The sequence below is a fragment of the Myotis brandtii genome, unplaced genomic scaffold (genome assembly GCF_000412655.1).
Source record: "Myotis brandtii unplaced genomic scaffold, ASM41265v1 scaffold112, whole genome shotgun sequence".
Lineage (NCBI taxonomy): Eukaryota > Metazoa > Chordata > Mammalia > Chiroptera > Vespertilionidae > Myotis > Myotis brandtii.
The window spans coordinates 14,720,142-14,731,054 of NW_005353838.1; the positions used below are offsets into that span (position 1 = coordinate 14,720,142).

At 53.1% G+C, this 10,913-nt stretch overlaps 1 protein-coding gene across 1 annotated transcript in view; it reads right to left on the reverse strand.

Annotated features, from left to right (window-relative positions):
* Positions 1-10,913, reverse strand: part of CROCC2 (ciliary rootlet coiled-coil, rootletin family member 2) — a 51,976-nt gene that overhangs the window by 24,799 nt on the left and 16,264 nt on the right. The window contains exons 14-18 of the mRNA XM_014547191.1: positions 8,840-9,033; positions 5,715-5,842; positions 5,092-5,261; positions 4,276-4,452; positions 1,520-1,633 (exon numbers count right to left, since the gene is read on the reverse strand). Coding sequence (XP_014402677.1) covers positions 1,520-1,633; positions 4,276-4,452; positions 5,092-5,261; positions 5,715-5,842; positions 8,840-9,033 — 783 coding nt within the window. The remainder of the gene's footprint in view (positions 1-1,519; positions 1,634-4,275; positions 4,453-5,091; positions 5,262-5,714; positions 5,843-8,839; positions 9,034-10,913) is intronic.

The following is a 10,913-nucleotide window of genomic DNA, read 5'->3' on the forward strand; positions in this document are numbered from 1 at the left end:
CGGGGGGGGGGATGGGCAGGAAGGAGGACACAATTCCAGGGCCCCCACTCCCCTCTTGGCTGTGCACATGGAAGGGCCATCTGCTAGGGGGTGGGACAGAGCCTGACAGGGACCCAGGGAGCGAGGATCTTGGGCAAGGCTCCCCTGAGTGCTGGTGCCTGGTGCCGGGAGTTCCTCCCCAGCTCTGCTCAGAGTGACTGGGATCTGGGCGCCCGGCAGGCAGGAGGGGACAGAGACACCCTGGCAACCAACTTCTAAGTGCAGCCCCTTGTTCACCGCACAGCCCCCTGCCCCCTGCCCATAGGTCACAGTGAACTTCATGGCCTCCCAGCCAGGCCTTCCCGCCCCTGCAGCTCAGGAAGGAAGCTCCGGGCCTGGCAGAGCAGTCCACACTCGTCCACGCACTCATTTACGGACTCCTGAGTCATTCACTCAAGGCCAGGGGGCATGTGACTGTGCCCTTGGGACGAGGACACGCCAGGGACCAGGGTGAACAGGGATCATCGAGGTTAAAAGTGAAAGAGCAGCACTGGAAGGGAAAGGTGACCGGGGCTGGAGGGACAAAGGCAGAGCAGAGGGGACAGAGCTGGCCCCGTGAGGCTGCGTGGGTGCGGCTAGAGGTGGGGCTGTGTCCCCCTCTGTCCTGGAGGGTACCTGCAGCCTGTGTCTGCTCAGGGCCAGCCCCCAGGACAGCTGTCTGACCCCAACTGCAGGCAGTGCTCCTGAGATCCCTCTCCATCTGCGTCCTGTCACCTTGCTTTGACCACCTCCTCCTGTGAGTGGGCCCTTGCCTCCGCATTGCCCACTTCATAAATGGCTGAGGCCACCCTGCCAGCAATGGCAGTGGGTGCCCAGTCCCATCCGTGGGGTGAGGACACAGGGCCCCATAATTGCTGCCCCTCCCCTCTCCAGAGTCCTAGTTGCTACTGCCTGGCCTGCACTAGACATGGGCTCCTGAAGAGGAGTCAGGGGCCCCAGGTGACCCCAGCTGCAGCCTGCAGCAGTCTCCATGCATTCGTGGGCCTCTGTCCCCTGGTCGAGGGCAGGCAGCTGCCTCCTGGGGTCTCTCCCGGCCCATGGTGGCTGCCTCACTTCAGGCTTTATGGGATTTTCCGTGGGTGTCCTTCCTCTGGTTTGGTTTCTTCTTTGAAAGGGGCCCCTCCAGCGAGTCAGATTTCCTGCAGTTATGTTCAAGTGTACAGACAGGCAAGGCAGGGGGCCAGTGGATTGGGGGCACAGGCCTGGGTTCTGCCCACTCTGATGCTGGCTCATGTGGAGTCCCTGGTGCCTTCTGTGGGGGCAGGGACTGCCTTCCTCGGCCGTTCCTTCCCATCAAGACAATGTTCCCTCCCAGCAAGAAGCCTGGAGATAAACTGAGGCTCAGAGGGGGCTGAGGGGGAGTGTATACCTGGGACGAGGTGGGAAGGGGTGCATCTGGGACTCTGCCAGCGCCTCCCGGACACTGCAGGGGGACAGGCCAGTGCCTGGGTTCTGGCTGATGGGGGCACACAGGGCTCACCTCTGCTTGCTCCTGCTGGCCGTGGGCCTCCTGCTGCACCTGCTTCAGCTCCCGAGTGGCCCGGGAGAGCTCCTGCTGCAGCAGGCTCCTTTCTGCTTCTTTCAGAGACAGGGCCTGGCGTGACAGTGGGTTACTGGGTGCTGAAGCCCTTGGCGGGACACAGCATGTTCCTGGGTCCACATCCCTGCTCTGGAGGGGGCAGTACCCCAGAGACAGCGACGTCTGGGGAGGGGGTGGGAGCCTGTTGTCCTATATGACATGGTCCAGCCTTCGTGCCTGCACTCAGGCAGTCCCTCCCACCCCACCAGGTGCACCACCTCTTCCCCCCTCCCCCCCGTGCACCTGTCTAATACCTGCTCCTTCCAAGCGCAGCTCAGGGGCTTCACAGAACCCTTCTCCCTGAAGTCCCCCAACCCCTCCAGTCACCACTTCCTACAGAGCACAGAATGGGGACCACTAATGCTTCTGAACCTCTGAAAATGCTGTCACTAAGGGTGAGGGGTGCAGGTGAGCGCCCCCCACAGGGCTGCAGAAGGTGGAAGGAATTTGTCAATGACCATCAAAGTCACAGGTGCATGGGTCTCTGGAGGCCCAGGCCCACTGGGGCAGGTGGCCTGGAGACCTGCGTGTACATGTGTGGGATGACCTGCTCAGGGTCACTGATTATTGTTCATTATATCATTCATAACAGCAACAAACTGGAAATAAACCAGATGTCTGCTGATGGGGGGCCAACAAAACAATCACGATACAAGCATCTGAGGACCTCATGAGGCTATGAGAAGGATAAGCAAATCCTGAGCATACGATGTGGAAAGACTCCCAACATAGATCGGTCCCTAGAAATGCGTGTACTTGTCAGACTGTGTGTTACAAAGGCGGGATAGCCATGTGTATTTCTATTTGCTCTTCTGTGCACAGCGATCTCTGGGAGGCTCTTTCATAACAAGATTTGGTCTGTTTTTTGTCCTGGGAGGAGCCTCTAAACCCTTGGAATTCACCAAGAGAGGAGCGTCTTTGTTATTCCTGGGCCCTGGGACCGCACCTGATTTACAATAAGGTGACTCATGGCTGCCTGACATAGTTTGCGGAGGGGGTGGCCATGCCCCACCAGTCATGGATTAGAACACTGGGACTGTGAGCCACTGAGATCTCCCAGCCTCGGGGAAGGTGTGGGGACTGAGTTTCATCATGTGGCCAGTGATTCTGTCAATCACACCTATAGGAGGACCCCAGTGAAAACCCTAGACCACCCTGATATGCCAGAGGGGGATGCGCCTGGTTCCAGGGGAGAGACCTCATCCCACATGTCTGTTCATTGGGGTTGTCCTGATTCATGTCCTTTAAATAACTCTGTAATCATAAGTGTAGCACTTTCTTGAGTTCTCTAGATCATTCTGGAGAATCATTGAACCTCAGGGCTTCTGCACAGTCCTTTGCGCCATCCCCAGACATTCCCCAAATTCCCTTCCCTCCCTACCCAACCACCTCCTGCTCCTCCTTTACAGTCTCACTCTCCCTTCCCCAATGCCACCACAGCTACAAAGCCTTTTCTTCCTCCTCCTCAGGAAGCGGAGGGTGGAACAGCTATGAGCACAGACCCAGTGTGCTGTGCAAGCTGGGGCAAGGTGGTCACCACTTACTTTTCTCACCAGTAAAATGGGGCTAATAAGAGCATGTACCTCAGCATGTTGAGAGAATCAAGTTAGAAATGCATGGAGTCTGACAATAAACCTTGGTGACTCCTGCTACTGGAACCCATCCCCTGTGGTTTGTAATTTGTGCCAACACCTGAGAGTTCTATCACTTTATGTGACAACACATGTGAATAGGTTTACTTGTCCTTCCATTCACTGGACAGTGAATACTTCACAGTGTCACAGTAAAATGAAGAGCCTGGACTCAGAGGGTAACTTTTACATGTCCAGTGTCTGAATCTCAATAGCCGGGGGATGGAAGGATGGTCAGAAGAGTGGCTGGATACATGAATGGATGAATGGCTGGCTAATCAGATAGATGGATGTATAGTCAGATGGATGAATGGTGGATATGAATGGACAGCCGAGTGTGTGGACAGAGAGAAGGCTGTTTAAATGAAGAAATAGATGGATGGTCAAGTGAGTGGTTGGATAGGTGGATGGTCAGATGAGTGGATGGATAGTCATGTTGATGGATGATTGGGTAGATGAATAGCTGGATGGATGTTCAAGCAAATTGATGAATTGATGAACAGTGATGTGTGTGAATAGACAATTGAGTATGTGGAGAGATCGCCATGTATGTGGGTGGACAGCTGGGTGTGTGGATAAAAGAATGGAGTCAGGTGAATGAATGGTTAATGGATAAGAAGTTGAGGGACAGTTGAGTTGCATGGATGTATGGACAGATAGATACATGAGCAGATGGATGAATGGATGGATAGACAGATGAAAGGATGGATAGATGGATAAAGGGATGGGTGGATGGATGGATGGATGGATGGGTGGATAGATGGGTGGATGGGTGGGTAGATGGATGGATGAGTGGGTGGATGGGTGGATAGATGGGTGGATGGATGGATGAGTGGGTGGATGGGTGGATAGATGGGTGGATGGATGGTGGACGGATGGATGGGTGGATAGGTGGGTGGGTGAGTGTCTGTCCTCCAGGACTGCTGTGGAAGACCAGCACTACAGTAGCAGGACCTCTTGCTGGGCCAGAGGAGGCGTGGTGAGGTGGAAGTGTGCACACCCACTGCCTCACAGTCCCCCCATTACCTGTTGCATCTCATGTTCTAGTTGGAGGAGGCTCTCATCCCGCTCATGCTTCAGGCTCTGAATTTCCTCCTTCAGAGCCTCCCTCTTGGCTGCACTTTTTGCCACCAGCTCCTTCTCCTGTTCCAACCTGCATGCTGCCACCTTCTTCTCCTCCGTCAGAGACAGACTGAGGGTCTCCTGGGCCAAGACGAAGGGACAGGCTGTGAGGACCATACAGGTCAGGACATGTGAGACCAGCAGTGCCTGTGGTCTGAGTGAGACCTGGTTCATGGGACTCCAGGGCAAGACAGGTCCCCAGGGATTGTCAAGCTGGCTGCAAGCCCCTTGTCTCACACACAGTGTCACTGAAGCAAGAGCTGCAAAGGGGCTCTCTGGGCCTCCACCTCCACCTCCCCTATCTGACATGAACTAACAGTTCAAAGGCCTTTCCTGAGCCTCCACGGCACACCACGCACCAGTGACATGCATGATGTGTGCAGGCATGTCAAACAAGGCCTGCAGGAGTCTTGGCCGGTGGGATGGCTCGGATGGGCGATGAAGCGCCCTCCAGCTTCGGCCCTCAACCTGCAGCCAGGTCAGTCAATGCCCACAGCTGGCCCCTCCTTCGAAGGAGAGGACCGAGCCACACTGGCTCAGCCCCATGACCCTAGCTGCCCACCTTACCTATGAAGGGTCCTCTCTGGCCCCCACCTGAGTGTGGCCTGGCACCTCTGCCTCCTGCCTGGTCTCCTAGGACCCCTTCCCTGAGGCTCTGCCATGATCTGGGACATGTAAACTCCCAGGAGTGGCAGCAACTGGTGGCCTAGGGAAGCAGACCTTCTCCCTCTGGAGCCGTGCGAGGTCCTCACAGTGGGCCAGTGCCTGGCTCTCCAGGGCCAGCTGTGCTTCCCGCTCCTGCTGCGCCATCTGCCGCCGCAGCTGCCCAATGTCCCACTCCAGCTTCGTCTCCTGGACCTCCCAGGCGCCTTTCAGTTGCTCCAATTCCACTGCAAAGTGACAGATGTATCCAGGATTGGCCACAGGGCCCATGCCATGGAACACCCTGTGGCCTGTGCAAGCCCCCTGTGGAGTGACAGCCACCTGCTCTGAGGACGCTGCCCAAGCAGGCAGGGACAGAGTCCCACCACAGTGTGTATTCTGGCTATGGCCAGGCCTAGGGGCTGGGTGAGCCACACATGGTGAGGTGGGCTGAGCAGGGGTGGGAGCCCAGGGAATGGGGCAGGGGCTGCCACACTGACCCAGGTCTAGACCTTGGGAAGCAGACTGGACAGGCCACCCCTCACAGATGGACCCATTCAGCCACAGGAGCTCCAGGCCAGAGTTGGTGCCCTTCCTGGGGGACCAGGCAATGGGAGCAACACTTTGGGACTGAGCTCTATGGAAGGGGCCCTTCTGGGCCATGTGGGAAGAGGAGAGACAGGCGGGAGCTGCTGGAGCACCTTGCAGGGCCTGCCGGGCCTGTCGGGCGCTCTGGGCCTCTCCCTCCAGATGTTCTTGCTGTGCCTGCAGCTGCTCTGCCAGCTGTTGAGCCTCAAAGAGGCTGCTCTCCAGCACATCCCGCTCGGCCCTGTGGAGAACCATCAAACAGCGGGCCAGTCACCAAGCGATCCCATTTGCTGCTGGCAGGACAGCACTTGCCAAGGCCAGGCTGGTAAGTCAGAGAATAAACAGAGGACATATCTTTCATCTTAAATCTGTAAAAACAAATTGATCCCACACAAAAAACGTTTCAGGTGGATTAAAAGCTAAATGAAAAAAACACAAACAAAAATACAAAAACAAACAAGCAAACAAACAACAACTAAAGTACTTAGAACTGTAAAGGTGGTAGAAAAAAATACAGAAGGGTATTTTATAATCTTCTTAAGAAAGACACAAACAACAGAAGATAAAAATAAAGAAGCTGATAGGTCTGAATATACTTAAAGATAGGGAGGGAGAGCTTTCATGCAGAAAAGATTCCACAAACCAACTTAAAAGACCAGGCACAGACTTGAAGAGAAAAAAATCTGCACTAAATATACACAGGGTCCATATCCATCATATACAAAAAGCTCCTACTAATCAATGACAGAAAGTCAGCTGACTCTACAGAAAAATGAGAAAAATGACTGTTATTCACAAAAAAATCCACAGATGGTTAATAAACATATGAAACTTGCTAACCTTATTCGGTACTCAAGGAAATTAAAACCACAACCAGGCATTCGATTACCAAAAGACTGAAACAATGATAATACCCAGTGCTGGTGAGGGTGCCTGACCTCTAGCAGCAACCCCACCTTCAGGTGTTAGCACCTTAGAAACACACTGGACCAACAACGCTGCACAGGGTGCTCACTGTGGCTGGAGGACTGCACTTGTCTTCAGAGCTGGCGGATGGCAGAGTGTTGTGGAGATGATGGCACATTGTCAGCCGTAAGGAGGATGAGGAAACTCTTATCACCTAAAGAGTTGCTCTGAGAAGCAGAACCTCACACGTGTGGCTCCATTATAGGAGAAGCTGCCTCGCGCCTCTGCACCCATGCGAACGCTCAGAAGACACCTGGGACGAGCACAGCCCTGACAGCAGCCCCCATTTCTGGGGAGGTGGCTTGAACACAGCCAACCCACTAGCATCAACCAGGCAGCGAGCATGTTTTAAGTGTTGCTCTGCTCTGCTGTGCTGGGTGACGTACACATGGGCACCCCACTGACACTGAACACAAATACCCACATGAGCACACAAATGGCCAATGCGCAGCCCCACGATAAGCCCATGGGCCAGGGCGGGCCGTGGGCCTTGGGCAGCCTCGCTAGGTTCCCCCTGCACACCACTACCACCACTATTGGGGGTTGGGCACTTCCACACCTTCCAGGGGCCCGATACCTGCACAGCCCAGAAATTTCACTTCTCTGAGACCCTGGTTCCCCCTCCAGTCCCTACCTGGTCAGCACCCACATGTTCCCCACTCTCTCTACCTAGGCTGCTTTCCCTACCCAGAACCTTCCTCCTCCCAGAGGCCCTCCAGGTCTCCTCTGCTGCTCAGAATCTGCACCTGGAGGCTGGAATCTAAGGGCATGTCTAGTCTTTCCCTCCACAGGAGCCCACAGGCAGCTCAGCCTCCTGAGGCCAGCCAGGGTGAGCGTGGGGTATGCAGGCAGGGAACCTAGTCCATCTCCCAGACTGAACAGCACGCTGGCACCCTGTGAACTGAGGGGGTGTCCCCAGGGCCTGGGGTCCTCCCACATCAAGCTGACCATGGAGGTTTCACCAGGAGACCTGGAGCAGGACCGCTCACACCGAGCGGTCATCAATACGGTCTGGGAACTCATGAAAACTGAGGCGGCCAGAGAGTCCCACCCAGTGAAATAAACACACACCGCTTGTGCCAGGCAGACATGGTTTCGGGACAAGTCCCGAGCAGCCCTGTCATCAGCAGCTCAGATGGGTCATCCTGAAATGCTGTTTGGTGGGCATGTGACTGTGCAGGGGTCCTGGGCCCAGGAGTTAGGCTTGAGTTGGTGCAGGATCGCAGGTTCCCGAAACCACTGACCAGGGCCCATGATCCAGCAGCACATGCTGGCGGGAGGAAAAGGGCCTCCAACCACACTGCCCTCTGAGCACTGTGGGCCTAGGAGGCGGTGGGCAGGGTCCTGTGACCCTCTGCTTCTGACAACCCACCCCAGCCTTAGTCAAGTTTTATCCATTTCCACCAAGCTTTCATTTATCAATTTCCAAAAGCTTTCATTTTGAGGAGAGGATTGTCTGAGAAGATGTACAAGGACCCCCAGATTCTGGCATTCCAGGAGGATATCTTTTCTAGAAAAGTACTCGGATATTCCTGAGAAGGGCCCAAAAGGTCCAGAGGCTACGGGACCAGGTCAGCTCACCAGGCACAGCCTACAGGGCACCCCTGGTGTTGCCTAAAGTGCCCATTAAGTGGAAGTGGCCCCATGGTCACTGAGCTCACTGTGGCCCCACTCTCTGCTTGGTGGTTCCCTGGGGCTGACACCACCCCCCACTCCAGGGATGAGCATATGACCCGGCCAGCCAATCTGAGCCCTGTGACTCACTGAATTGGTTCAGGGACATGAAGTAGCTCAGGGTGGTTAATGGCAGCAACTCTTGGGCCTTGTGGGGAGAAGGGCACTCTGTGTCTGCTAGAGGAGGAAGCCTGGAGGAGCCACTGACCATCTTGCCACCTCTCACCCTGAGCCCTTGAACCAGACCTCCTCAGGATGGAGCAGCACTGAGGGGGGAGAGGCAGGGTCCTGCGGGCACTGTGGGAGTACCTGGATCCAGCCTCGCCTGAAACCATGTATACCTTAAACTTCTCAGATCCACGAGTAAGACATTCCATGTTGTCATTCTGCAACTTGCCACCTGGCCAGTGCAGCCACCTCTCACAGAAAGGTCACCCCAGGACTCTCACTGGGTCCACCTCACTCACAGTCTCTCTCCCATGTAAACATACCCTCCCGGCCCTACCATTGCTAGGTGAATGCCTGCCCCCTGCCACACTGCAGCCTCTCTGAGGCAAGGCCAGGCACACACACACCCTGCCCATAGGCCCCTGGGTACCTGAGATCAGCTGCCTCCTTAGCCGTGAGCCGGCCCTGCCTCTCCAGGGCCTCCTGCTTGGCCAGCAGCTGAGCTCGCTCCTCCAACAAAGCCTCCTTCTCCTGAAGGGCCGTCCGGAGAGTGTCCATCTGCGCCTCCTGGTCCCTCAGGCTCTGGGCCAGCTGCTCCTCCAGGGCCTGTTTCTTGCATGTGACCTAGAGGAGGGGGAAGGGGAGAGTCCAGCAGAGAAAGAGAGAGTGGGAGGGTGAGCGGGGCCTCTTCAGGGAAAAGCAGGACTTCAGAAGAAGTGGTATCATGCAGAATGGCATGGAAGAAAAGGTAGAGGAGAGTGAATATGAGACACATGGGACCTCAGAGTGCTCATGTGATAACACAGTAGAGGGGCCTCCACGCCTGTGACCACGATGGAGGAGTTACTGAACTGAGCATGCCCAGCTTCCAGTCTACATGGTAATCTTGGTTAGACCACAAGTGTCCAGGGGGCAGGAAAAATTGCACAGAAATGGCAGTAGAAGGTTACAGAGGACCAGGTTGCTACAGACTAACACTTCCACCAAGAACATCACAAAAATCTAGATTAAATACATCATGGAATCTGAGTAAGGCCTGGGGAGCTGCCAGGTCAGCTGGGATGGAAGGATCTGAGATCTTGGAGAGAAGGGATTGAGCCCACCATTAGGTATCTTGTCCCTCTTCAGAGAATGTGCTGATTTAAAAGTTTAGGCTGAGAAATTGGAAAGTCAAGGATAGCTTCTGGCAATATTATGATCTTAGGGGGCCAAAAACTTAAATTCAGAGCCTTTGAAGCAGAAGGATCCTGATAAACACCCCAGGTTTCTAGTTGTATGCGCAGAAGGGCTTCACCCTAGTAATAGAGGTGGATCAGAACAGACCACCCCTCAACCATGGATTATGGTGATCATCTACCCTCACTACCTGCTAGAATCAAAAGTAAATCCTCTCTGGAAGAATAGCATCATCAAATTATTTCTATAGTTTTAAAATATGATAATTGACATTTGATCAACATTACCAGGAATATCAGGAGATAAGATCACATGGCAAAAACCATGTGTAAGAACATCAAATAAACACAGATACCTCCCTGTCTCTTTAAACTTTAAAATAGCTGTGATTAAATGTTCAAGAACGTGAATGACAAGATGTATAATTTTACCATAGAACTAGAAACAAAATATAAACAACATAATTTAAAAATACAATAAGCAAAATTAATAAATATAATGTTTCTTTTTTTTAATTTTAAAAATATATTTTATTGATTTTTTACAGAGAGGAAGGGAGAGAGATAGAGAGTTAGAAACATCGATGAGAGAGAAACATCGATCAGCTGCCTCCTGCACATCCCCCACTGGGGATATGCCCGCAACCAAGGCACATGCCCTTGACCGGAATCGAACCTGGGACCTTTCAGTCCGCAGGCCGACGCTCTATCCACTGAGCCAAACCAGTTTCGGCAATAAATATAATGTTTCAATGACAGATTAGACAGAGGTCTAATAATCTGGAAGACAGACAAAAGAATGTATTCAGACTGAATGATGAAAAGAAAAAATGATGGAAAATACAGAAAAAAGTGTAACAGACACATAGGGCAAGGCCTAACATATGTATAATTGAAGCTGCAGAGGGAGAGGAGAGAGAATATTTGAACAGATACTAGACAGAAATTTGGCAAATCTAATAAAATGCATCAAGCCACAGATTTAAAATGAGCCATAACACCCTAAAAAGATAAAGACAATGAAAATGTCACATAGATATATCTTAGTTCTAAGTTTCCAAATACCAAAATAAAGGAAAATATCTTTAAAATCAGAGGGGCAAACCCCCCTCCCCTGAGACATTACATTTAAACGAGCAACAATAAGTCTGACATTTGACTTCCAAATAGCAACAATGAAAGTCAGAGGATGGTGGAATCTACACTAATAAAAGAGAAACATGGTAATTGGCGTACAACCGCTACCCTTCCCATTGGCTAATCAGCATATCCTTATGCAAATTAACTGTCAGCCAAGATGGCGGCCGGCAGCCAGGCAGCTGGAAGCGA